This window comes from Lepidochelys olivacea (genome assembly GCF_965140295.1).
Source record: "Lepidochelys olivacea isolate rLepOli2 genome assembly, chromosome: 7".
Taxonomy (NCBI): Eukaryota; Metazoa; Chordata; order Testudines; family Cheloniidae; genus Lepidochelys; species Lepidochelys olivacea.
Window position 1 is genome coordinate 59,137,234 of NC_140417.1, and position 27,847 is coordinate 59,165,080.

A 27,847-nucleotide genomic window follows, 5' to 3' on the forward strand; every position below is an offset into this window, starting at 1 on the left:
CATAGCACTTAGAGAAAGAAAGTAGGTCATCTTGCCTGATTAGACTGGATGGTAAGTTTTTCACATGTTTCCATTCAACAAGTCCAGATGATTGAGTTTGGTAGTTACAGTCTAGCTCTATGCACACAACTGCTCTGGAAAATGGCATCTGTAAGGACTGGTTGGAGCAGTCGCTATTCTGCAGTGCAAATCTCGGGACGTAATGCCCTCAAAGGGAGATCAATTTAATGTCAGAATTCTTCAGATCTTCAACTTTTAGAGGGAGAAGATGGCTTATTATTTTTCATTGGTTATTTATTCAGTGCCCAAAGTATGCTGGATACACTACAGACAAGTCCTAATAGAAAGCCAGATGTCTATTTATTCATTTGATTTTTTAAAAGTAATGAAGCTGGTTGAAAACATCTTTGCCAAAAAAACCCCCAAAACCTTTTAGTCAAAACATTTTCATTTAATCAAGGGTGAAATTCCCCCCCCCCCCCCAATTTTTTTAATGAAAGATTTCAGGTTTAAAACTGAAATTTAGACCAAATAATTTTGAGATTTTTAAGAACTTCCCCAACCCAAATTTGCACAGAGGAAAGAATAATTTCCCGACCAGCTCTACGAGAGAGTTAAATATTTTTGGAGAGACAGGGCAAGACAGACCGGCTGCCCCAATGAGGCCTGTAGATTCCATTCTGTTGGCACTGAAAAGCCAGGCATGATCCCATCTGATGTCTCTTGCTGAGTTTTACAAGAACAGCATTTATTTCCACCAATTCAGGGCTTTCCAAGTCAATAACTTTGTTTTGTTTGAACTCGCTGAAAGGCGGACGTTTCCGGGGAAAGGCGAGGGGGGAGGAGGAACACACTGAGAAGGCTTCAGATCCCCATCTCCGACACATATTCAATTTGTCTGTCGGAGTTTTGATTGGTTGCCAAGGCAACGTCAGAAGTCCGTGGTACAAAGAGTGAACGCAGAACCCTTTTAGCAGAAACTCGGCAGAATTGGCTCTTTCCAGTAAAGGCTTTTAACGTTCCTCTTGCTTTGATGCAGAGATGGATGTCGGAACACCAAAGTCGCCTACCAGATGCAAATGGTGCCCAAACTGGTTTTCCTCCTCAACGACATCGAGATCAGCTGCTCACGAGTCACCACTATCTGTACCATTTTCTCCTACCTGCTGCAGGGCTATTTCAACACCAAAGACATTCTTAGGTAACCCCAACCATGCAGTATTTTCTCAGCTCACAAGTGAGCAGTCCCCCTACAAGCACAGGAATCCTATTGTGTGATCACAGTCGCCACATCCAGCCCTGCTTGGTGCTCTGGACAAAGACAGAATCCCTGTAGATCCCTTCCAAGGAATCGTAGGGGAAAACTCCACTGACAGCCAATTCAGCATTTAATTCAGCCCTGTTCAAGTGAGTGAGAATCACCCCCGGCCAAGTTGTGACCCTTACAGTGAATATAGCACAGGTAGCCCCTTGACCTCAGTGGGATGACCCAAAGCGTAAGGAACTACTCAAGGTAGGTAAGATTACCGAGGCTGATGGGTGTCTGATCCCGTTGCTTAGATGATGTCCAACTGGCCATTTTATTCTTGAATCTCATGGAGACTGCCTTTGCCGGGACCTTCTGGAGAAGAGAATTCCAACCCTTGATTGCTGTCTGAGGAAAGAGCTGCTTGAAACACAATACTGCAGTATTTGATAGCTCATGCCCAGACTGGTCAGTCTCTACCCTTTAGACCAGCTGAGACCCATCCGGTGCTGTCCACAACCCTCACACATAGGGGTGCGGGCCACCAAGATGACACAGGCCAACATTCAAAGCTCTATCTTGATTTTAATGAAATCACTCTGGTCCGGATGCAGCATTGCATTCTGGGACATGCAGTCTCTATTGGCAGCCTCTTTCTTTATTAAAGATGAGGGTGGCTGCAACTTACTAAGTTTTATTTATTGTTAATTGCTTGGATCTGACAGTGTGCATGGTGCTGTACAGTGTGAGCAAATAAAGACAGCCCCTGTCCCACAGCCTCCAGGAGAGCAGCTCGTGCAGCAGGCCCCGAGCATCATTAAAAAACAGGGGACCTGTACTGTCCCGAACCTGGGGGAATGCTAAAGTATGTTGTAATGTCTGGAGTGTTCTTATAGTGTGGTATTTTAGTCTATAGGGAACACCACTCCCAGAGTCAGATGAATGCACATCACTCACTTGCTTTGTGCGTGTGTAACGTTCATCCATTTATGATGAGAACTGAAAAATGGTATTCAAGCATTTCACAAGTGAAAAGGAGTTGTCACAGCAGTTTCCTGCTGGGCTGCTAGAGATTCCATGTTGGGTGTTGCATGCCTGGAAGCCAGTGAGGTGTCACTCAGAAACACTATGAGGGGAGCTCCCAAGGGGATATGGACACCAGGCACGAGCAGTATTGCTTTCCCAATATTACCAAATCCATTGGTTCAAAAATCATGAGTCAGGCCCCCAAAATCACAAAACTGGCTTTAAAATTATGAGGTTTTTTTTTAAAAAGGGGGGATCATTTTTATTTTTATTTTTGAGTCATTAGGGGGTCATATTTTCAAGCTTTTCTCCACAAGGGCTAGAAACGTACGCTATTAATGAAAGCCGAGATTCTCACATAATCCCATGACTCCAGGAGCTGAGGCTTTAAGAAAGGCAACAACTATCATGAGACTCACAGTACAATAGTGATAGTTGGAAATGCTGCTAACCAAAATGATTTCCTCTTTCTCTGAAAGGATTGGATTGTTCCTTGTTTACACTTTAAAGCCCTCGTCTGTGGATGAAAGTCAGATATGCCTGGATGGGATCTCTGATCCGCCAGGAGAAGGTAAGGAGGTCCCTTTGGTGAATGAATTCTGATGGATGCTGCCCCTCATCCCTGGGGCAGGTCCTAAATGCAGCAGGGCTGTGCTCGGGGAGGGCAGGGGAGAGGAGGGCAGGAAGGGCAGACCCCTGAGGGACATACTGCAGAACTACTCAGGAGTTCAAAATTAATTGCTTTGCTGGGTCAGGGCCCTACTGTGAACAGCTCAGGGGTAGTAAAGGGACAGAGAATAGTCATGTCTGGGAAGGTCTGTTCTAAAGCCAGGTGACGTGCTTAGTTATGCTTTCCCCCCCTCTGGTATCTCTCCTTGCAGTTAGGTTGGCAGAGCTTGGTCACTGCACCAAAAGCCCCTCAAGTGCTGGTTTTCACAAGTCTCCAGGAAGAGAAATGTCCATTTGGTTGAAATTTCACAGAGAGCAATGTTTGTGGGTTAAAAACAATGGAATGAAAGGGTGAAAGTTCCCTCCCAGGATTCCATGGGAATGTGGTTGTTGCTGCTGGCCCGCTGTAGTTTTTGCATTGTGCTGGAGTCCCATGTGGGTGAAGGGGCATTCTCTAGGGCAAGTGCATATTGCAGTGCAAGGAGCCATGCATCTTCTAAATGTCTACCCCATTTGTGTCTGACTTGACGGCTGGGAGAGCCAGCCACCTTGACTTCCTGTTACTTATTGTCCTATGAGTGGTCCCAATGGAGGTCCTACTGGATACAACACATCCACGCAACAGAATACATTATGGAGACACTGGTAGCCTGAACTTCAATGCACAGAGTTTAGAGTTGGAAAAACACCTCTGAAGTCATCCATTCCAGCCTTCTCTTCCACCCAGTCTAGAATTGTTCCCTACAGATTATTCATTGCCCAGGATTTTGTCCAGTCTAGTTTTAAACATCCCTAATGGTAGGGCTTTGGGAACAGAACTCAGAAATGACTAGTACTTACAGTGGCAGGATCCCCACTTCCAAATGTTCACACGTACTTCACCCAGTTAACAACCAATTATATTTGTATTGGCTACAAACAAGGTTGTTCATCAAAGTGCTGGAAACACGTTTTGTCTCCTCTTTACTTTTTATTTCCTTCTGATTATTGTAGCCTTAAGCCAAACATCTGGGAAAACAATCTGGCTCCGAAACCGGTTACTGAAGATGCTGTTAGATGTAATGTGTTCAGACAAACTTCATCTGTCCTCTGAGTAAGTAGAACCATTTGGGGATGGAGTGGGCGGAGAAGGGACTGTGGCTCCTTCGCGGTTCCCCCTCTCTCTCTGTGTTTGACCAGTGCTCAACATCCAGTTAGCATTTATGAGTGTCATCAGTCAATGAGAGAGAGGCGGAATGTGTCAAGTTTGGGTTCAGAGTTTTTTTTTTCCCCAGTGTGATATCTGAGGTTTAGAGTGATATCTATTAAATAGACAACACTTTTCCCACAGTTGCCAAACAGTCAGATCAGAGAGATCACGGTTTCCATATCTGTTCTGTGAGGGGAAAAGAAATCCGATGTGTCTTTAAAAAGCAGTTTCATCTAACTGAGATTACAAATACTACAATGTCTTAATCCTAATCACACAGTTATTGCATCACTACAGGGCAGAGTTAAGGTTGCTTGGGTGCCTTAAGTGTGCATTTGCATACATTAGCATATTGGAATTTCTTTCAAGTTTAAACCTTAATTTTGAATGTTCTAGGTTTATAATGCTTGGGTTGGGATAATTACAACATCCCTGTCCTGTGTTTTACACTAAATTACGGAGATGTTAACCTTAACTGTGACTCCGTCTTGATGTAGTTTGTCTGGGAATAAATTAAATTGGGTTTCATAGGGATCAGATGGCTCAAACTATGTGGACAAACAAGCTAATGAACCTCCTTAGCACCAGATTGTGGGCACGATATCCAGAGCGTAAGTGACTTAGGGGCCTAAGTCAGTTGCCCAGCTCCTCAAAGGTCTGGGAGTTAGGCACCTAAATATTCTTCAGAGTAAGGGCCTAAGTGATTTCAGAGAATAAACTCTCCATTGTGATGTAGGCTCCTAGATCAAATCTTCCCCAGTGTCTTTAACGTGTTTACTTTTCATGCTGTGTTTCTCCCAGGGCTCAAGAAGAGATGTTCCTGGCGCTAGGGCCTGATTGGTTCCTCATGTTCACACAAAGCCATCTGCACCCAAGCACCGTTGTGATAGGGGTCAAGTTGCTGCTGCACTTCCTCCACAATCCCACACTACTGAGCAAGTTCAAGGAGGGAGTGGTGGCCGGGCGCTGGGTAGAAAACAGCTCCATGGGGCTGGATATCCTAATGGGTACGTCCCAGATATGAGACTCGCTCCCAAAATAGCCTCTTCCAGGGAGAGTTTCATGAAAACTATGTTGACCCTGGTGCAGAAGCAATCGGCTGGGGCTACCAGTCCAGTTGCATAAAATAGCAAATCTCCCATTGACTTCGATGTGAGCTTAGCATGGTCCAAGCAGCAGGATGATCTCTTACTGCCGGGCTGGGAGATACCTTCTCCATCATACTGCAGGCTGGGGATTCCAGACCAGAAATCACTGGGTGAGGAGATTGTGTGGTCTGGTCTGTGCAGGAGGTCAGTCTAACTGGTCTGTACATCTGTGAGTTGGTCAGTCACCACCTTCTAGTCCCTCTGAGATTCGCTGCAACCCTGTTCTGCTCACTCCCCCAGGTGAGACTGGGGAGTGCACAAGGAGAACGTCACACCATGCGAATGAGAGTGGAGGGTGGTTTTCTATTTTGTTAGTGTCAGAGAAATTCTTCTAACGGCTGGGGTTGCTGACAGTAGGAAGGCAGGGTGGTTTGGGCCCCAGAGAACTGCCGGTCGTTGTCAGTCAGCCATCCCTCTCCACTGCACCTAATGCAGGATGGAAACTGAGCCGTTCAAAGCATGTTTTCTTCCTTTGCTTCTAGACAATTTGAAAAGAGGGCCCCCAATGCCTGACTATGGCCCCTACCTAGTTTTCGGACTAACGGTGCTACAAGTATGTCTGATTAATCACATTCACCTTCCTGAGATCTACCTGCTGGTCTCTGGGCTATTCCTGGGAACCCCACAATGTGACCCACCAGAAGCGTCCAAGGTAAGGCCCCCACAAAGGCTGGTGTGGGGGGTGAATGAGAGTTTGCACCTTGGCTAGGTGACCCTGCTGTGCTCCCTAGGATTCCTAAGCTGCTTCTCTGTAGTGGCTCCAAACGGAGAGGCAGCCCAGCAACGTCTGCCCTGGACAACACAAGCATCCAGGCTGGGGAAGCTTGTGGTGGTTGGAGCTACAGTAGAACCTCAAAGATACGAACACCAGAGTTACAGACTTACCAGTCAACTGAACACCATGTGGACCCGGAAGTCCTTGATCAGGCAGCAATGCAGACCCCCCACAAAAAAGCAAATACTGCACTGCCTTGGGGCTGCAGCACCTGGGGAACTGGGGCTGCAGCCGCAGGGTGTGTGTGTGGGGGGTCAGGGCTCCCGGCGGATGGGGGGGCTCAGGGCTTCCGATCTCCGTGAGCACCGAGGCTCAGGGCTTTAGACCAGAGGGGAGCGCCGAGAGCTCTGCTCTCAGTTTCAGCCAGGGGTGGGGGGACGACTGAGGATCGGGGCTTCAGCCCCACGGCTCTGGTTTTGGTTTCAGCCCCCCAGGGGGTGCCAGGGATCAGGGCTTTAGCTACAGGGCGAGTGCCGGTTTCAGCCCCAGCGCTCCCCCGTAGCTAAAGCCCCGAGCCCTGGTGCTCCCCCCTGGCTGAAACTGGGAGTGGAGCTGCGGGGCTGAAGCCCTGATAACTGGCGCCCCCTTCAGGCCTGAAGCCAGAATGGAGCTGCGGTGCTGAAACCCCAAGTCCCAGCATTCCCCCCCAGGTCTAAACCCCTGAGCCCTGGTGCTCCCACGGGGCAGAAGCCCTGAGCCCCCCTCTGGGAGCCCTGATGGCCCGTAGGGTCAGAAGCCCCATCCTCCAGCCCTGCAGCTGCAGCCCCAACTTCCCCCTGGCTGAAGTCTGTAACGTCTTGTTCATAGTTATGGACCATTTCAGAGTTATGGACAACCTCCATTCCTGAAGTATGCGTAACTCTGAGGTTCTACTGTCCTTGTGCCTGATGCGGCTGGACGTGGAAAGAACAGGAACCTCCTGGAGGTTTCACCCATCGCTCTAGACTGCTCCAAAAGCAGTGAAGGGTGCAGCTGTGCCCCTGTGAGCAGCCTCCTCCTCGAACGTCTCTCCCTTCCTTCAGGCAGATCTGGACTCCATGCTGCAGTGGCTCCTGCAGAACCACCAAACAGAGGACGTCCTTAAAACTGGGCTGTGCACAGAGGCAGTGGCCCTGCTGCTAGAGATGGTTAAGGCCACAGTGAACAAGGTGAGCAGCCGGCTGTGTGTGCGCAGGCCCACAGAGGGAGTGGAGGAGAGTTCTGCTTGAGGCAGCCCATTCCCTCCCCAAGGGGTGACAGCACAGTGGTGGGCAGGGAGCTGATGGCTGCCAGCTACTGACTCGGCCATTTTATCATTGCTGGGAGTAGGGGGTTTCAGAGGGACCCTGTCTGCGCTTACGACTAGGATCTGAGAGTTGCGGACTGGATCCTGGCCCCTCCTAATGTGCTTCTGGGCCCCAGCCCCTGCCCATTCTGAGTGGAGAAAGCCCCAGCTTTGTGGTTAGAGCTGTGTTCAGGCTCAGGAGAGGAACGCGTGGCTCTAAGCAGCTGCTCCCTGTGGCCCTTGGAGCAATTCGTTCGTGACTTCTCCAGCTCTGGCCAAGCCGAGGCCACTCAGATCTCTGGGGACTGCTGAGAAGAACAAGGCAAGGTGTGCCAGCTCAGCACGCGTGCAAGTGAAGCGCTGCCCTGACAAGATGCACCTGTCGGTGTTCAGCCCTTTGCAGGTACAGAGGGCTCCTGGGAGGTGGCCTATCCTGGGAACGTCATGCAGTTCCTGTGTCTCATCTACCACAGCTACCCCCAGGACCCAGTGTGGTGCTGCTCAGACTTCCTGCAAACCTTAGCCAGTGTCGTCTTCCATGTGGGGGCGCACCAGGTAAGTGTGAACCAGCTTGGATGGCTGTGACTGAGCCAACTGAGCCAGGTTGGACTACCAGCTGACACCTTTGCCCCGGTAGTCCAACCGAGCCCCTGCTGATGCTGTTGTGAGTCGTACCCAGTCAGAGCTGTGGGATCTATCCCATGGTCCGTGCCCCTCAAGCTGTCAGCCTTTGTGGAACCTAAATGTAGGGGCCAATGTATTGAATCCAGTGTTCCCTGCTGGGTGTCTTCACCCTTCCCTGTCTTCTTCCTCTTAGCCATGGCCTGGATCACTGGTCAGTGATAACTAATGGGTGGCTCGGCTCCAGGTGTGATGCAGCCAAACTCTTTAATCTCAATGCTCCTTGTGGGGCCGGGGCCATCCCTGTGCACTGCCATCCTCCCTACTAAAGAACCACCCCTCTGAGTGTGACCCCTTCACCAGAGTATGTAGCACTCATTTCCCTCAGCCAGCTGCTCGCCCCTCACCCACTGGGGACGTTGCTTCTCCCTTGCATCCCTACCCCAGCAGCCGCCCCAGCCCCACTGCACTCACCAAACCCCACTCAGCTGCCAGCTGATTCCCCCATTCCTGATTTTAAAACAAGTCGGCGGAGGGGTTAACAGTGCTTCACACATACTGCAGCCCCTTTAATCTGAGTGCATCCTTCAGCTTTGCTACTATTATTGTTATTTGGCATCCTTGGGGCACTGGTATGTGTATTAGGCATCACTAAACCCTTCTTGGTGTTAATATTAACAGCTGAGGAAACTGAGGCACTGAGAAGTGAAATGACTTGTCCATAGTCAGAATGATTGTGGGTATGTCTACGCAGCAGCTTGGAGGTGTCATTCCCAGCACAGGTAGAAGACATGCACTAGCTCTGCTAAAAGTATCAGTGGGCTGTGGCAGCTCGGGCTGGCCATCTGAGAACAGTCCTGCCCAACCTCCTGGATACACTCTCAGACAGCTAGCCCAAGTTGCACCCATGCCATGGCAGCTGCACTGCTATTTTTGGGGCACTTGCTTGAGCGGACCTAACGCACGTATATCTGCCCGTGCTGAGAAGCATCCGCCCGGCTGCTGGGTAGGCATACTCAGTGTGACACAGGCAGGTATAGAATCCAGGAGTCCTGGCTCTTAGTTTTTATGGCCATATTGCATTGCCTCCCCTTTGCTCTCTGTAGCAGCTGTGCTCAGTTGTGGGGAGAAAGCAATGCTGGTAAAATAAGCTCCCCTGAGTGCCATTGTCTCTGCTGTCTTTACTCAGGGAGGCTTTGAAGGCCTGTCGCCCTTCAACGGTCCAGCTGCCACTGAAGCAAACAGCTGTCCCGACCCCCCGGCTGCCCCACTGCCCCAGCACCCTGCCAAGAAGCAAGTGTGGGACTTCCTGCGCATCCTGCTGATGGAGAGTCTGGCCAGCATCCCGGCGCACAAACAGGGGCACCCGTTCGAGCTACTTCTTGAGGTCTCATTGCCGTAGACTCCAACCCTCGCTACTCTGCATTGGGAGTCGGGGAGGGGGGATGACACAGGAGGCACCCTGCAGTGATGTAGGGACTCAGAAGGGTCTGCACCCCACCTACTCCTTTCAAGTTCTCCAGGATAGAGCTGGGCGGGTACCAGATTTTTTTATTTTGCGAGATATTCCACAATTTCCAAAACTTTCCTTTTCTGAAACAGAACAAAAAAAAATGTTGAAATTTCCCACAAAACAAAATTTTTAGAAAAGTTTGTTTCGGGTCAATGGAAACGTTTTGTTCCGGGTTTGACCTTTGTGAACTTAAAAAGAATAAATTAAAATAACGAATTTGACTTCGAAGGCTGGTTTTGACATGACAAAATCAAAACGTTCTGTTCTGAAAAATGTCAGAATCTTCCACTTCGACATTATCAAAATGCTTTGTTCCTTTTTTCAGTGAGAATTCATTGAAATCAGCATGTTTTTCAAACCGCTTAGATTCCGACAAAAACATGATTTTTCATCAAAAAAACTGTTTTGACAAAAAAAAAAAATTCTGAGCAGCTCTACTCCGAGAAGGGGTTGTCTGCAGTTCCTCCTAGCAAGCACCATGTGATCAAGAGGGCCTGAGGCCAGACCACACTGCTGGGATATGGGGCACCTCCAGTTATGTTATTCAGGATAACCAGCTAGAATTGAAAGCCTAACTGCCCTGTAGGGAAGAGATTCCCCTGTGCTGCATGCATTCATATAACCCAAGGCAGGATACTACCTGTACACAGCACCAATAGTAACTTGCATTGGAGAAATGTATTATGCTGGAGTTAGATCTTGGCCAGTAAAAAATCTTTCCCTGTCCGTTTATAATGTGTACATGACATTCTAAGGCAGCCCATGGATTCTATTAATGCCGTGAGATCCCATATGGGGTTGTCTTGTGTGCTGATTTACTTAAAAAATCATTTATTTTCAATGGACAAAAAAATAAATAAATAAACCCCCTTCTAAGCACAGATGGATGGATGGCTGCTGCACCAGTTGAGTCTGGACTCAGGTTGCACACACTCCAAAGCAGGGGTTCTTGGATCGACCCACTATAAAGAAGGAAGTAGTTGCAAATTTAGTATCCAGGTTTATATTTTGAATATCCCAAGTGCAGGTGAGTCTAGATCTGGGGTTTTGATTCAGGCCAGTCACTGGTTTTAAGACAAGTAGAACTGAACCTCAGCTCTTGATTTTGGCTTCCATTTTCTGTGAGTCCGATCCACTCAGAAGAGACGAGTGAGGGGGAAATCTCTGAAGGCTTAAAAAGTAGTTGGGGTTCAGTCCAGAGAAGCTGTCAAAAGCAGGAACGCTTCTCCAGGCTATCCAAATCTCCTGAGCCTGCCAAAAGGGCTGTGAAAATCTCCAGAGAACCGGTTCTCTTGGGAGGTCGCTGGGAGTCCTGCTGCTGCTCTCTGTGAGGATGGCCTTTCTCATGGTGCTGGGATCCCTTTAATCTCAGGAGCGCATAGGGCATGGCAGAAATGCATTAAGCTTTATCAGAGCCTCCGTGAAGGTTTGGTTGTAGAATGAGGTTAAGGGTTGGCTGAGGCGACAGCCCTTGTTTTCTCTATACCAGTTCCCACCTCCCTAAGAGGGGTGCTCCAGGAGATCAGAAACTGGCATTTCGACCAAAGACATCTGGAGTTATACCCCTGTCAGGCTCCTGGGTGAAGGCAGGCAGGACTAGTGACAGGAGCTTGGGATCCTGTAACTGAAGCCAGAGTCAGAGCCAGTATCAGGGTCAAGAGTCAAGGTGAGAGTCAATCTGGAGTTGGAGTCAGATTCAGGAGGTAAGCCAAGGGTCAGAGCCAGGAATCAGGCCAAGGCTCAATACCAGGTATTGGGGTCTGTGTTGGGATTCCAGGGGTCAGTCAGGAGCCTGAATCCAAATCAGCACCAAGGTCAATACCGGGAGTTCAGTAACAGAGAAACAGGGTGGTCGCAGCAGCTAGCTAGGGATCTGTGTTGTTGCCTGGACCCTTCCTGCTAGGCCCCATGGGCTGATATAGGGACCAAGAGCCAATCAGGGATTGCTAAAACCATTGTCGTCAGATCCCTTGAGGCAGAATGTTCCCCTGGGATCAAACCTTTGTGGATTGTGGTACAAAGGGTGTGGCTGGGTTATGGCTGTTGCAGTGTGGGGATGTTAGTTAGGAGTAGCCCTGTGGGTCTGGGTTCAAGTCCCACCAAACCTTACATCCCTGAACCCAAATCATCCCATGTTGTTCTGGGCTTGCACACAAGCCATCCCACATTATCCTGGGCCTATACCCTGCACTAAAATTATCTGAGATTATCCTGGTCCTAAACCATCCCAGATTATAGTGGGCCCTTAACCTCAACCCAAACCACCCTGGATATATTGGATCATACCCTGCAATCCTTACTCAGTTGAGGCAGATCCTCAGCTGTGTATATTGTCATATCTCCAGTGGACTTTGCATGAGTAAAGGCTGAGTAAGGTGGTCAGCATTTGTGCCCTTTGTTGTGTTAGCACTGTGCTGATGGTTTCGTGCTGTGGTTGTGCAGGCTTCTGCAGAAAACTCCACCAGGGAGCAGAATAGACATTTCCAGACAGAAGTCTTGCGTTCTGCTATGGATATCTTCCACATCATCAGCCAAGGGGGTGGGAAAACTGGCTCCTCCAGACCGAGAGGTGAGTGATGAGCTTCAGATCTTCAGCTAGATAGTTTTTAGGTTGGGGTATCTGACTGTGTTCTCTTAAGAGATTTAGAAACACCAGCTGAAATATTGGTCTGGTATCTTAGCATTGTAGGCTGCATGGGGCATTCAAATGCTCCCAAGAGCAAGTGCATTGAAAGTACTGCGGTCCTGCCATGTGACCGGCAAGCTTCTCCATCTAGTGTCCCCTGCTATAAGAAAGATTAAAAATCTGGCATTGAGAGCAAAGACTCCATAGGGGAGGCAGTGTGGGTCTAATGGACAGAGCCCCTGACTAGGACCCAAGAAACCTGGGTTCTATTCCTGCCTTGGCTACTGGCCTGGTGGTTGACTCTGTGCCTTGATTTCCCCATCTCTAAAATGAAAGTAATGATTCTGGCCCTCCTTTGAAAAACTCTAGGGGTTGCTGCTGTTATTAAAGCAGACTTAGTGAGAATGGAGCTGAAGCATGGAATCTAGCGCAACCAAAATAGGACTTCGCTGGCTGTGCTATTACCTGCCTACAGGCATAACAGCTGTGGCTGTGATCTCAGATGAGACCTGAGTGGGCTTGCACCTGGGCACTACTTCAGTGGGAAACCTTTAAGAAAAATCTAAAGCACTTCAGGAAGTGGAGTGGGTGACTTACTAGCTGTCCCTCTTGTGTCTCGGTGTGGTAGTGGGGAGCAGTCCACTGTGGGATGGATTCCAAATTGGCCAATGGAATTATGCCACTACTAAACCAATAACATTCATTGCTGCAGCACCTGCATTGTTCTTGGGGGTCTCCTGTCTGAGTCCCCCAATATCCCCGCCTCAGATGGGACAGCACGATGGTAGCATGGCTTATGCTCCAGCATCTGACAGCGCTGTCCCCCTGTTGTATTCCCTGCAGGCGACAGTGACCCTCACGGCGGGGCGGAAGTAGCTGTGCCTATGTCTGTGGTGAACGTTTCCTATTTCACTCAGAAGCTGGTGGAGAAGCTTTACAGTGGAATGTTTGCTGCAGACCCTAAGCAAATCCTGCTCTTTGTTACCGAGCAGATCATGGTGGTGAGTGGGACACTGGGGTTCCTTCTGCTGCTGTTGATGTATTTTGATGTTTCTTATGTCATGCTAACTCTGAGATCTGGGAGTTCACAACACAAAGGGCATGATCCACTGGCTTCTCATCCTCATTGCTTGTATTGCACTGGCCTCAGTCAAGGATCAGAGTCCCATGGTGCAGACACACCCGGGCAACCACAGTTCCTGCCCGGAGTACCACACCATCTCACTTTTTCACCCTCAGGTTTCACAATATCTTTACAAAAATCCAACCCTTCATCACTGAGCAATTTAAAAAAAAAAAATCAAAGAATGGTCCCCTTTTTATTATGATCATTGGCGTTGCTGTGCCACCACAGAGCTCCGGATATGGACCAGGGTCCCACAGCACTAGCTGCTGTATAGACACGCAGTCACTGCCGGAAAGAGCTTGCAGCCTAAGAACTTCAGAGCCGTACAACATGAGAATCTATCTTCAATAATGATCTGGCTTCCCTTACTCTAGTATCTGAGTAGCTCATCCTTTCTAATGTGAGGTCAGAGATGCAAGATCCTGGGTCTTGAGCGGAGGCCTAAGACCCCCTGAGAGAGCTGCTGCATCCTGGCCTCTGCTCAATGCCTGCTGAAACCTGCTGGGCTGAGAAGCTAGTTGTGCTATAGCCCCAGCCAAGGCACCCCCCCCCACGGGAGCTCTGATTGGAGGATCTCCTGGCTCCATCGATTGGTCCAACTATGCTATTTAAGCCAGGAGGAGGCACAGGAAGTTTGTCTGAGCAACAAGATGGTTTCCTGTTGTGACTGCATTGGACCCTGCTTGTGCCTGCCTCCTGCTCTGCTCCTGTTCCCACTGTGTTCCTGCTTCATGCTTGATCCTTCCCTCTCCTCAAGTTCCTGCTCTTACACCTCCCCTTCAATCATCAGTGACCAGTCCTGGCTCCAACACTAGCCTCCAACTTCTGACCCTGACTCTGGCTTGACCCTTGGCTCTGGCACTTGGTATCTGACTTCGGTTCTGGCCCTTAGCTTCAATTCTTGGTTCTGACTCTGGCTTGGCCCCTGGCTCGGGTAACTGGCAGCTGACTCTGGTGCTGACCCTTGGCTTTGTTCCTCACCCTGGATCCCTGCTCTGCCCCCTAGGCCTGACTCCTGCTCTGACCACTAGGCAAGACAGCCTATATCCCGGTCCATAGCAGGACAGTGCTTTTATCCCCATCGTACAGATGGAACCAAGGCATGGAGAGACAGAGGGTATGTCTGCACTTGGAGCTGGGGATGTGACTCCCAGCTCAAGGAGGCATACTCGCACTAGCTCTGATTGAGCTAGTGTGCTAAAGTAGAGTGTGGCCATGGCCAGGGCTAGTCCCCCACCGATAAACCTGGCTGAGACACTGGGCACGCACTTCGGGAAGCTAGCCCTTCCTGTTGCTACAGCTGTGCTCTATTTTTAACGCAGTAGCTTGATCAGAGCTAGCGTGAGGATACCTGCTCAAGCTGGAAGTTACACCTCCAGCTCCTAGTGTGGACATACCTTAAGTGACTTGTCTAAGGTTACAGAGCAAGTCTGTGGCAGAGCCAGGAATTAAACCTGGCTCTCCTGCGTACTAGGCTAACACTCTAACCGCTGGACCATCTCCTGCTGCTCTGCTGCAATTGGGACCTACCAAGTACATCCCTGATGACCTCCAAGGGGCAAAAGGCAGCTGCCCTGTTGATTTCAGCTCCCTGAGATATAAAGAACCTAAGAACGGCCATACTGAATCAGACCAATGGTCCATCTAGGGCAGTTGCTGGTACCAAATGCTTCTGAGGGAATGAATGGAAGAGGCAACTTCTAGTGATCCATCCCCTGTCATCCAGTCCCAGCATCTGGCAGTCAGAGGCTTAGGGACACCCAGAGCATGGGGTTGCATCCCTGACCATCTTGGCTAATAGCCATTGATGGATCCATCCTCCATGAACTTATCTAGTTCTTTTTTGAAACCAGTTATACTTTTGGCCTTCACAACATCTGCTGGCAACAAGTCCCACAGGTTGACTGGGCATTGTGTGAAGCAGTACTTCCTTTTGTTTGTTTTAAACCTGCTGCCTATTAATTTCATCAGGTGACCCCTAGTCCTTGCTTTATGAGAAGGAGTAAATGACACCTTCCTATTCACTTTCTCCACACCATTTGTGGTTTGTATAGACCTCTATCTTCTTCCCACCTTCCTTTTCTCTTTTCTAAGCTGACCAGTCCCAGTCTTTTTAATCACGCCTCATATGGAAGCTGTTCCATACCCCTAATAGTTTTGGTTGCCCTTCTTTGCACCATTTCCAACTCTACTATACCCTTTTTTTAAAATGGGACAACCAGAACTGCACACAGTATTCAAGGTGTAGGCATATTGTGGATTTATGTAGCGGCATTATGATATTTTCTGTTTTGTCTATCCCTTTCTGAATGGTTCCTAACATTTCTGTTAGCTTTTTTTGACTGTCGCTGTACATTGTGGATAGTCTTCTGAAAACACCCACATAATAACAGCTAATTTAGCCCTCTTCATTTTGTATGTGTAGTTTGGATTGTTTTTTTTTCCAATGTGCATTACCAACAATGAATTTCATCTGCCATTTTGTTTTCCGGTCACCCAGTTTTGTGAAATCCCTTTGCAACGCCACAGTCAACTTTGGACTTGACTATCATGAGTAATTTTGTATCATATGCAGATTTTGCCACCTCACGGTTTACCCCCATTTGCAGATCATTTCTGAATATGTTGAACAGCACAGGTCCCAGTATAGGTCCTTGGGGCCTTGCACTATTTACTCCTCTCCATTGTGAAAACTGGCCATTTATTCCTACTCTTTGATCCTATCTTTGAACCGGTTACTGATCCAGGAGAGGACCTTCCCTCTTATCCCATGACTTCTGAAGAGTCTTTGGTGAGGGACCTTGTCAAAGGCTTTCAGAAAGTCCAAGTACACCCTTGTCCACCTGCTTGTCGACACGCTCAAATAAGCTAATAGATTGGTGAGCCATGACTTCCCTTTACAAAAGCTGTGTTGACTCTTCCCTGATGTATCGTGTTTATCTATGTGTCTGATCATTTTGTTCTTCACTAGAGTTCAACCAATTTGTCTGGTCCTAAAGTCAGGCTTCCCTGCCTGTAATTGCCAGGATCACCTCTGAAGCCCTTTTTAAAAATTGGTGTCAGATTAGCTACCCTCCAGTCATTTGGTACAGAAGCTGATGAAAGTGACAGGTTACAACCACAGTTAGTAGTTCTGCAATATCATATCTGAGTTCCTTCAAAACTTGTGGGTGAATCCCATCTGGTCCTGGGAACATATTGTTGTTTAATTAATTAGTTTGTTCTAAACCCACCTCTATTGACACCTCAATCTGGGACAGTTCTTCAGATTTGTCATCTGAAAAGAATGGCTCAGGTGTGGCCATCTGCCCCCACCCCCTGTCATTCCCTGCAGTGAAGACAAATAAAGTTTGATAAATGAGGAAACAAAATTGCTGGGCACAAACATTTTATTGTTAACTTTCTAAGACTGTGTTACAAGTAAAGAAGAGTCAATGGTAAACCAATACTTGTCCGTGTCTCTTTTTTGAAAGTATAAGGAATGGACCAGGAGTGGACTTAAAAAAAAATTATTTATGCATCATACTTGGCATTTAAAATCCAGCCAATATGAGCAAGATTTTTCAGGGCTCAGCCAGATTTCCAAAGAGCCTAGCTGCTATTTAACCACAGATTTTTCCAAAGTGCTCAGTGCCCGACAAGCTGAGCTTCTATTGGCAATCTGGCCCTCATTGTGGGTGCTGATGGCTTCGGAAAATCTACCCCAAGACAGCTTGAGGATTCATTGATCCTATTTCAGCTGGGATTTCACTTCTCTTCCTTGAGATCCTTGTTTTCTCTTTGACACTGATCCCTCGCTCCCCAGCTCTCCTGGTAGGCTGTTCAGTCAGGAAATCCCCAGCCACGCACACCAAAAGGTTAAGGTGCTTTGAAGTTGCACTGTGTATGACACAGCTAGTTACTGTTGCTCTGCAGTGGAAAGTTTTGGCAAACTAGAAGAGACTGTTTTTGTGTCTCTTGCACAGTGCCAAAATAGCAGCAACAAATATATAACAGGATGGAGCAGGTGGATGAAATCGGCATGCCCTTTGGCTTAACACCACTGGTGCATCAGGAAACGGCCTCCTACCTGCCCCTTGTGGGCTGCTTCAAGATCCAGAGGAATAAGGAGGGAACTGTGTTTCCTTAGAGTGCCGGGGCTGCAAGCCTGCCTGGATGTTATGTGGGCTGCACAAAGGGAAAGGCTCCTGTGCCCCCTGCCTCACTGTGCATCTGTGTAAGGACCAGGCTGAACTTGGTCCTCAAACTAAACAAGAATGAATATGCATGGGAGAGTAAGTTACGTGGTGGTAACTGGGTCCGAGCCTACCTCTGAGAATATCTGCACTGGGGTAACTTAAGTGCCAAGGGAGCTGGGACATGTTGTTACTTGCAACAGCTTAGACACACTTTGATTCACCTCTGATTGTTGCCTATGAATCAATGAATAGTGGGTGCAATTTTCAGGAGTGCCTGAGGAGCACAAGTCCCACTGAAGGACCCTGGGAATTTTGCTCCTGAGTCACTTAGGTGCTTTTGAAAATTCCACTGTTCAAGACCCTCCTTCCCTCCACAAAGACAAATAGTCACCTTGGGAGACAATGAAAGTGTCAGTGTTTAAAGGCTTCCTCTCTTTAACAGGGCCAGATTTATCCCTGTTGTAACTCCCAGGGACTTCAGTGGTGGAATGGTTTTGTCCCATAGATCATAGGGGACATCAGGGTGGAATGAGTGTACAGAAGCCCAAGTGGGAGAGGTGAAGTGGAGGGGAAGAGGGTCTTGTACCAGCCATGTGCCAGATCATGCTTTGCTGTGTTTTAACAGGTCATGGAGAACACCTTTTCCCAAAAGGAAACTGTCATCAGCACCCTGTACAGCAGTTTAAACCGAGCCATCCTGTATTGTCTGTCCAGGCCGCAGCAATCACTGCCTGAACAGCTGAGTCTCCGGAACACCCTCCACACCCTGCAGGAGCAATGGGACATCATCTTTGCAACTTACAACTCAAATATTAGTTTCACCATCTGCCTTATGCACTGTCTGTGTCAGCTGAGCTCTGGGAGGTATATGCACTGCGCTCGGTGTGACTTCTGATTAACTTTCTCTCCTGATGTTTATTGCAGTGGGCGGTGCACACAGAATAGGAAAGATTTCACATGCTCTTTCAAGGTCATGGTGCCAAACGTTCTGAACTGTGGAAGTTGAGAGCGCTCAGTGCCTTGCAGGATCTGGGATTTAGGATGTACTACATCCTAACAAATTACTGGCCCAATCTAATAGTCTGGTGCTACATGTGTAATTGCTTGCATGGGCCCACGGGTCCTTACTGATTTGCTCCCATTAAGATTACTAAATTGAGTTGCATGGGAACATGGGGTTTTTCCCCCTCATGAAAGCTTTTGACAAAAACATAAAACGCATTTCTTAATTTCAGTTTCAACAAGATGAAAAAATATTTAAAAATGTCAATATTTTTATGAGAACCTGAAAGTGTTCAGTTGACAATGGCATGTTTTTGTGAAAAATTCTGTGTAGTCAAAAAACTGTTTTCCTGTAAAAAAACAAACAAAACACCATTTGATGGAACAACTTCTACCAGTTATATTGCTAAGGTGTTGTCTAAAAAATGTATACAATAGTATGCGTAATGAGAAGCATCGGGTATTAGCAATGGAACTCTTGATTTCCATTTGTTATTTTGAAAAGTGATTGTGTAAACCTCCAGAAAAACACCCAACTGATCTGAATTTTATCTGACCCGTCTAAAAACTCTGATGGCTCAGAACTTGGTCTGGATATCTCACAAGAATAAGCTTTCCTATGGTGTGTTGGCACTGCCCCTTCCAGCTGAGGCCAGAACACGCAATTACAGAGACTAGACCTGGGCCCAGTCTGAAAGTATGTCTCTAGACTTCAAATATCCCTCCAAACCTAGGGATGGTTTTTTTGTGGGCATGGTCCTGCACCCATTGAATTCACTGGGAGTCTTGTCATTGGTTTCAATGGGTGCAGGATCAGACTCTGTGTGAGAAGGTTATGGGATGGCTGACCAGTGTTGGTGCGCGTTTTGAAGTTGTCAGGGAATATTTTGTTGCAGGGCAGATCGGGTTCATTGGGAGCTGATCTGTGAGGATTTTTCTCTGGTGTGCGGAAAACTAGCAGTAGGCATTGTTGGTGTAATCGTTGTGTGTGATTTCCGCAGTGTTCACTGTTTGGGTGTTTCTGGTAACAGCACGTCTTCTTTTGTAACATGGGTAGCAACTTTCACTATAAGCTAATGAACAGCTTTGGGGGGGAATATGCGTAGGGGCCAGCTACAACATTCAGATTCGAGGCCACTTCAGAGGTAATTGGGGTAGGCTCGTAGCTAGCAGAGAGAAATGTGCAAATGAAAAGCAGATCATTTCTGAACCTTCTGTTGACGACGACAACAACACAAAAGAGCATGTGTGGATGTCACTTGTATCTGGGAAAAGTCATGGCTGGTTCCTATTTCATCCAAATGGCTTTGTTCGTCCCTGATTATTATGTCTTGTGCTTGGATTCTGGGGTTTTCTGCTGCTACATGAAATTCTCCAGAAAGCAAAAATGAAGGTGCGGGGGCGGGAATCATTACTGAGTATGATCTCTGTAAAGGAGACAGGCAAAGCTGTGTCTGTCCCCACAGAACAAAAAGAAGGAATTCTAGGAATAACAGAAAAATTAAACAGGGCTCCTCTTTCATTTCTGTACACTGTAAAACTTGGCACTACTACAGCACCCTACCCCTGAGCATCTCAAAGCACATTTACAGTGGTGACAATGCATTGCCACTCCATGTGACAGGTGAGGAATCTGCACAGAGGTGTAAAGTGATTTGTTCCAGGTCATACAGTGAGTCGTTGTCCTGGCTCATCCCTCGCTCTGACCATTAGATCACGGTGCTTCTTGTGAACTGCAGAAAAGCAGAATACTGCAGTGGTTGCATCCTCAAGAATTCTGCACACAGAAGGGGGCCTCAGGAGGTGTGGATGGAATTTAAAGGCACCACACCAACAGCCGGATGAAAAGAAATACTCCCCCCCCACCCCCAACATACTGTGAACATGAGTTGATCACTGCTGCAGGATAATATTGAAGCAAATTATTTAGTAGGCAAAACAGGATTAGATAGCTGAGGAATCGGTGAAAGCTCCTGAGGGCAAACAGGGACTATCCTGTAGACTGTATAACAGATTCTTTAACTGCTACTGTGAATTGGATTTTTATGAGCATTTTTATGCATCTGCTGTGCATTCCCAGCAATGGTCAGATTACGATCGGCCTCTGCTGATGAGAAAAACAGCTGCAGTTGCATGAGCTTGGGTTGATTTTATTGGGATTGACCTACCAGCTCCTCACCAGATGGGAGTCTGGAAATCGTTTCTCCTCATGATATAATACTACTGTTCAGATGCATTACATATGCATTTAGGTGGCCGTTCTCTGGGAGCATCTGTTACTGGTTAATTTTGGAGACTGAGGACTCAGATGGACCATTCTGCTCCAGCATGGCAGTTCCTGTGCTGCTAGATTTAAAGCAAAGAAAGCCAATGCATGAGTCTTTTGAAGCATCTCTGAGTTCATTGCTATTATTACTGCTTCTTGCACACCGGGGATGAAGTCCTGACTCTGTTGAAATCAAAGGGAGTTTTGCTGATGACTTCAGCAGTGCAAGCCCCCCCCCCCCCCAGCATGTTGACTTTTCTCACAGGTGATATACCCAAGGAATTTTTACTAACTTTAGTTGCAGAGTAACTTTAGAGTCTTTTTGGCAAAAGAAGCAAGTGCCTGGCATTTCTTTATTCATCAGAATGGTGCTAGAACTAGTTACTTTCTGTGCTCTGTAGAGGTTTAGGAATCCATTTAATGTATCCTAGCTAAACTGAATCCAGTGAAACAATAGAACATTTGAGGTGGGCCACTTTTCCACATGGCTTTTTCAGATCTGTTTTTGTTCTTATTCCAATTTAATAATTCCTAGACAAAAACGGTTAAGGTTGAGAGTATGTAGCAGTAACGTAAAGGTAAAAAACATTATAACAACACTGCAATTATCCTAAAACCAGGCACGACAAACCAAGGAAATTTGGGGTTACTGTTACCTTTGCATCTTTGGATTACTTTTAAGTGTAAGAAATGCCCACATAAGGTACTGTGACAGGGTCGGGCCAGATGGCTACAGGAGAGTAATAGAAGGCAGATATATTAGCCCCAGGCTAAGTAGGTCCCTTTTCCCTGGGTAAGATAACAGGGAAGGTTCCAGAACAATCAGGAACCTTCTGGAGACAATTAAGACAGACAGGCTGATTAGAACACCTGCAGCCAATCAAGAAGCTGCTAGAATCAATTAAGGCAGACTAATCAGGGCACCTGGGTTTTAAAAAGGAGCTCACTTCAGTTTGTGGTATGCGTGTGAGGAGTTGGGAGCAAGAGACACTAGGAGCTGAGAGTGAGAACGCGGACTGTTGGAGGACTGAGGTGTACAAGCATTATCAGACACCAGGAGGAAGGTCCTATGGTGAGGATGAAGAAGGTGTTGGAAGGAGGCCATGGGGAAGTAGCCCAGGGAGTTGTAGCTGTTCCAGGAGGCACTCTAGACAGCTGCATTCCACAGGGCCCTGGGCTCGAACCTGGAGTAGAGGGCGGGCCCGGGTTCCCCCCAAACCTCCCAACTCCTGATCAGACACAGGATGAGTCGACCTGGACTGTGGGTTCAGAAAAACAGCCAAGCTGAGGGCTGCCGTGAAGCTCCAAGGTGAGCAAATCTGCCAATAAGCGCAAGAACCACCAAGGTAGAGGAAGAACTTTGTCACAGTTCCATAACAGACTTAACTCTGCCCTGTAGTGACGCCATCCAATAACATACCACTATGATTAGGGCATTGTGGTGTTTGTGGACCCACATTAAATTAAACTGATTTTTAGACACGGATCAGATTTTTTCCCCATTATTCTTCTGTTTATGGCATCACTTCAGGGCAGAGTTAAGGTTGTTCATATGCTGTCCATTTCTTACCTTACCATGGTTGGATTTCTTTTAACTGTCACCTTACCTCTGAATTTCCTGCCTTCTGCTACCCCATACTGTGGTAAACTCACTCCAAAAAAAGGTTTACGAACATAAGAACGGTCATACTGGGTCAAACCAAAGGTCCATCTAGCCCAGTATCTGGTCTTCCAACGGTGGCCAATGCCAGGTGCCCCAGAGGGAATGAACAGGACAGGTAATCATCAAGTGATCCATCCCCTGTTGCCCATTCCCAGCTTCTGGCAAACAGAAGCTAGGGACAACATCCCTGCCCATCATGGTTAATAGCCATTGATGGACCTATCCTCCATGGACTTATCTAGTTCTTTTTTGAACCCAAAGGCTTGTTTGTTATGGTCTCAACGCTTTTGGTGGTAGCACCATCATTACTATTGTCAGCCACGTTTACTAGGTCTTTGCTATGGATCAACCAAGAGCAGGGACCCATTATGCTAGGTGCTGTACAGATACAGAGCAGTAGACAGTCCCTGCCACAAAGAGCTGACAGTCTAAATAGACAGAACAGATGAAGGGTGGGGGAAAGGGGTATATAGCTCGCAAGAGAGAGCCATCAGTGTGATGGCGGCAAACACTATTGGGCCATTATCAGTCATCAGAAGCTCAATTGTGGCTCTGTAGTGATTTTGCCTCCTACCTTAAGTACAGGAGGGGAGGCAATGTGGCCTAATGGGTAGAGCACTGGACTGGGACTTTGAAGATCTGGGCTCTAATCCTAGCTTAGCCATTGGCATGCTAGGTGATGTTGGTCCAATCACTGTGCCTCTGTGTGCCTCAGTTTCCCCATCTGTAAAATGAGACTAATGTTATTGACCTCCTTTTTAAAGTACTTTGAGAACTACAAATGAAAAATGCTGTGGGCTCTGATTACTGTAGGTATAGAGGGTGGGGAATATTGGCTTTTGAGTAAATAAAACATAAGAGGTTAGGTGGAAATCCCTGGAGTGTGCAGTGTTCGTATTCTTCGCATTGATGGGATGCTGAAGGGGTCTGGGTTTCTCATGCTGCCTGTTGTTCTGTTTGCTCCAGCTATCCAGAAGGGTTTGGCGTGGATGCAAAACCAACACTAGCTTCCTATCGCCAAATTTTCCTGGCCCCAAGTGAAGAGGAGAAGGAAAGAGGGGACAGTCACGCTGCTGCGGGTGATGGTAACGTATGACCGAAGGAATTCACTGTCCCCAGAGGAGCACGACAAGGAGTGGGTCTAAAGGGATCTTTCAAGCAACTTTGACGAGTGCTTGGAAATAGGAAAGACAAGGTGTCTCTCTAATACCTTGGGACCAGCACAGCTACAGCAACACTGCATACAACAACGGAAATAAGACGATATTTTGCTGTGTAACAGCTACCTCAGAGAACAGAGGGAACTGTGATGTGGTGGTCAGAGAATGATAGTAGGAGTTAGTATCTCCACAGTCCTAGTTCCAGTTGTGATCCTGAGATCTGCTGTGATGCTGGGCAGTCTTACAGTGCCTCCGTTTCCCCATCTGTGAAATGGGTACAGTAAGCCTTCTATAGTACACAAACCCCTATGAGGATTGGTGGTGCCACAAATGCTTTCACTTTGCAGGAACAATGGCAGCTGACAGCAGGAAGCTCAGATATACCAATTATAATTAAAAGCTTCATTTCCCAGCGCAGCTCCTTCCCCCTACCCCGGTGCTGGGAGAGGGGTGACTCTGCTCCGTGGGCTGCTGCGCTGAACTGGGAATTTGAAGAAGCTTTTCTGTGCAATTTACTTTACTTTAAAAGGCTCCCTGTTCTGAGAGAGCTGCCACTCTCGTTCTGCTCAGCACAGCAGCCCCCAGAGCCTCCCACGGCGAGTTGCCCCTCTCCCAGCACAGGGGCGAGAAAGGGGTCTGTGCTGGGAAATGAAGCTTTTAATTAAAATTGACATTTCTGAGCCTCCCGCTGTCAGTTGCCGTTGTTCCTGCAAAGTGACAGCATTTGGGCACCAGCAGTCTGGCAGCCGAGCCAACTGGGAGAGCAGGACACTCGGCAATTTCTACCTTGGTCTAACACTTGTTAAATATCAGGAAATTTCACAAGGGGTTATTTTAGCTCACTTACTCCAGCTTCTCTTTAAGGCGGTGTAAGCTATCTCTGCTCTCCACAGAGCACTCACATCAGAGGTTATTGTCCAAAATTATACCCCCCCACACACACCCTTTTGAGGTATCCTGTTATTTTTAGATAACCACAAACATAAATCCTAGCCTGACTTTCCTTTAGAGCTGGCTATTTCTAGGATTTTTCCCAGCTGAAATATTTAACCCTCCCCTGAGTTCTCCTTTGCCTTAGAGAGAGGCTCAATTTTTTATACTCCTGCTGTGATCCAATTGGTCTGGTTTCCAGAGTGAGTCAGCAAAATAGCTCTGCATCTCCATGTAGAATATCCAGTCACAATGGCCACAACAGTTTTACAGTCCCTGATGTGTGGCTCACATCCTGCCAGGATTTCTATTGACGCTGTCTCAAGGATTAAAAAATGTCCTATACGTGCTTTAAACCTTATATTTCAAATGTTAAGTGTCCAGAGACAGCTGATCAGGTGCTTATCCAGAGCAATGCATGATTGAATCAGCTGTTACTCCCACTGGTATTTTGGGGGTTGGATATGGAGGAAGAAAGGTCCTATTGATTTTCCACAAGGGAGTTGGTAGTGAAGCTAAGATGCCTTTTTAGATAGTGCACAAAATGGTGATAATCTAGAGTAACTCCAGTGGCTTCAATAGAGTCACTTCAGATTGGCACCAGTATAACAGAGAGGCACTTTTGGCTCCTACGCTGCTGACTTCACATTCTCAAACAGAAGGTCATTCCTCATTGACAACTCTTTGGTTTCTAGTTCAGCAAGAGATTCTGAAAACAGTCGAAGTCATCTGGAAGCAGCTCATTTCTCAGAGGCGGCAGGCCCTGGAGGACACCTACAAGATAGATCTCTCTGTGAAGCCAGGAGACAGAGAGAAGGAAGTGAAGATAGCCGAGATCACTCCTCTGTGGGAAGAGACGATGACGAAGGCTTGGCAGCACTTCATAGGTCTCTGTTCTTTAATGGAGCACTTACCTCAGTGAGCAAAGGCATTGCAGGAAGCATCCCGATTAATGGAAGGATGCTGACGCCTCAGTTATAGTCTCTCATTGCACATCATAGGCCAGATACCTTGGGTCCTCACTCTGTTTTTTCTCAGTCCAACTCCAGAGTTAGAAGGAGGGATTCTGTCCCACATGCATCCCCTTTACACTGCTCTGGTGATGTACAGGCATTGGCTTGGTGCCACAAGGAGTTGGAAGAGGATTCCCCTGGTGCAACCACACAGCATAGGGCTCCTCAGAAATGGCCATGCCAGGGCCAGGGGGGAGCCTTGGCAGCATATACCACTGCAGTGATTCTGAGCTGCTCCAGATTGAAGAGCAGCAGTTGGGAAGCTGCTGTGCATTAGAGCACCCCCAGGGCTGCTCTAATTTATGCCAGGGGCCATTTTGGCCCCCTGAAGCAGCCCACAATCCCAAAGGCACAAAGCCACCATTGCTTCCCATCTCCAGGGGATCTTACATCCCCAGGAATAAGTACCAGACTGAATATAACCTGAGTAAGGCTGAGTAGAGCCCCATACAAATCTCACCCACAGACATTTGGAGATAAGCAGAGTGAGCTTCTCTGCAGATGAATGACCACGTGATTCCTGACATTCGCTTCAGTATTTGAAAAGCCTGAGAAGCTCTTGTAAGGGTTTTCCTGATGGTGCTTCCCATCTCTGCAGAGGGCGACACTTGGAGACGTTGGGTTAATTTGCCTCCAGTGTCTTCTCTTGAGGTCAATGAGTTTATGCCTGGGGTACATTGGACCCCATTAGTTTTGTTAGAAATAAAGTAGTACAGGTGGGTTGGTGGGGATGAGGTGCGGCTTACCCTCACCAAGCTTATGGAGATACTAAAATAGGGCTTTGTAGTAGAAGCTGGTTGCAACCATGTTTGGCCACAGAATTGTACAGCGTGTGGTCTGAGGTAGTACATGGTCCATTGGCTACAGGGCCTGAGAAGCACATGCTGATGAGTGAGTGAGATAGCACAGAGATAAAGCATGTGCAGTTTGCACCATGGTACTGGGTCATGTCCCATGCAGATGCCAGCCTGCCACTCATGCTCAAGACCTGGGTCCACTTTTCCTTCCTAAGCATTTTATTTTCTGGTCTACAGCATCTGAGAAGAAGACTCTCCAAAGTAAAGCAATGCCAGCCCAGTCCCAGAGCAAGCCCAGTTCCTGGAGCGAAAGCTTGTCTTCGGCTATGAGGTTGATGCCTGGCAAGAATGTAAAGGAAACAGTGTGCAAATCTGAGGTAATTTCTATTTCCCTATTATTAGCCTACATCACCCACTCGGAAGCTTAGGGGGATGGATGGCTGGGTTCAGGAGGCATCAGCTAAGATTGCCTGGGGTGTTCTCATAAGAATCACGTTAGTAATTATATAATTATAGGGATAAGTATAGTAGTAATTATAGGCATCTGTATTACCATTAAGCTTCCTTTCATAGATGTTCAGGCTAGAAACGACCATCATGATGATCTTGTCTGACCTCCTGCATAGAAGAGGTCAGAGAACCTCACCCAGCTTTAAGCCCAGGTCTTGTTGTTGACCTCTAGACTCTCCTTTCATCTCAGGCTTGGTTCTTTGTTGGTAACATCTCTTTATTAAAAGGCTTTTAATCAAGTAAGGCTCTCATTTAGCAAGACGCTTAATTGCACGCCTAAATTTTAATCTTTGATTAGTCCCAGTGGGTTTAAAGTTAGGTGTGTGCTTACACACCTTGCTGCATGGAGGCCTAATTGCAGAAAATAAGAATAGAACATTGCACTCTCCCACTGACGAGAGGGGTGAGGCATTCCCAGGTGTTGCTGCTACTTCTGGTTTAGATCACTGTGTGGACCCCATCTCTCTTGACGTGGTACAGGGGGCCCCATCAGCTGCCTCCAAGGCACTATCCTCTCCTCCTCTGCCCACGCTGGAGGCCCCTCCTTGGGGACTAGGCAGGCTGGGAGGAGGAGTGTGTATACCAGGCGTGGGGCCAGAGGGCATGCATGTCACTACCCCATCAGCTCCACAGCTGTTCTCAGGGAAAGACAAGGACAGCCAGACTGTCCATGCAGCTGCCCAAGAGGAGTGAGTCTGGATTAGTTGGAATCGGACCATGTTAGCAGAGCACTCCTATCTTCTCTGGCTGGGAAGCAATAATGGGGTCATGGCTCCCTCCAAGCACCTAACGGACACTTGTCCATATCACCAGTAAAGAGCACAGGTTAGTGGCTGTTAGCAAGCACTTCTTAAATGGTCCCTGGCATAGAGTGATGGAGGATGCTGCAGGGCAGGGTGCAGTGCATTGGGAGGGTATCCTGGGCGATGCGTTCCAGCCCCTAAGATCCTGGATTTAATCCACTGGTGAGTGTGTTACTGGTCTCTACCCTCCCTTGCTGATTGGCAGAGGAGATGGCTCTGTTACAGCCCCAGCTGGGGTGCCTGAGCTCCTTACGTCAAGCTGCACCACCCCATGCTTTTAGCTGTGTAGAGTCCCCGGTTCAGTCCCCACTGTGTCAGCCAA

At 47.7% G+C, this 27,847-nt stretch overlaps 1 protein-coding gene across 1 annotated transcript in view; it reads left to right on the forward strand.

Moving 5' to 3' along the window:
- The window catches only part of WDFY4 (WDFY family member 4), a 236,835-nt gene that overhangs the window by 94,716 nt on the left and 114,272 nt on the right, over window positions 1-27,847 (forward strand). The window contains exons 26-39 of the mRNA XM_084634805.1: window positions 1,040-1,201; window positions 2,752-2,843; window positions 3,935-4,034; window positions 4,932-5,137; window positions 5,761-5,930; window positions 7,076-7,201; window positions 7,711-7,872; window positions 9,128-9,325; window positions 11,894-12,020; window positions 12,921-13,078; window positions 18,007-18,245; window positions 23,279-23,397; window positions 25,098-25,289; window positions 26,450-26,589. Coding sequence (XP_084490931.1) covers window positions 1,040-1,201; window positions 2,752-2,843; window positions 3,935-4,034; window positions 4,932-5,137; window positions 5,761-5,930; window positions 7,076-7,201; window positions 7,711-7,872; window positions 9,128-9,325; window positions 11,894-12,020; window positions 12,921-13,078; window positions 18,007-18,245; window positions 23,279-23,397; window positions 25,098-25,289; window positions 26,450-26,589 — 2,191 coding nt within the window. The remainder of the gene's footprint in view (window positions 1-1,039; window positions 1,202-2,751; window positions 2,844-3,934; window positions 4,035-4,931; window positions 5,138-5,760; window positions 5,931-7,075; window positions 7,202-7,710; window positions 7,873-9,127; window positions 9,326-11,893; window positions 12,021-12,920; window positions 13,079-18,006; window positions 18,246-23,278; window positions 23,398-25,097; window positions 25,290-26,449; window positions 26,590-27,847) is intronic.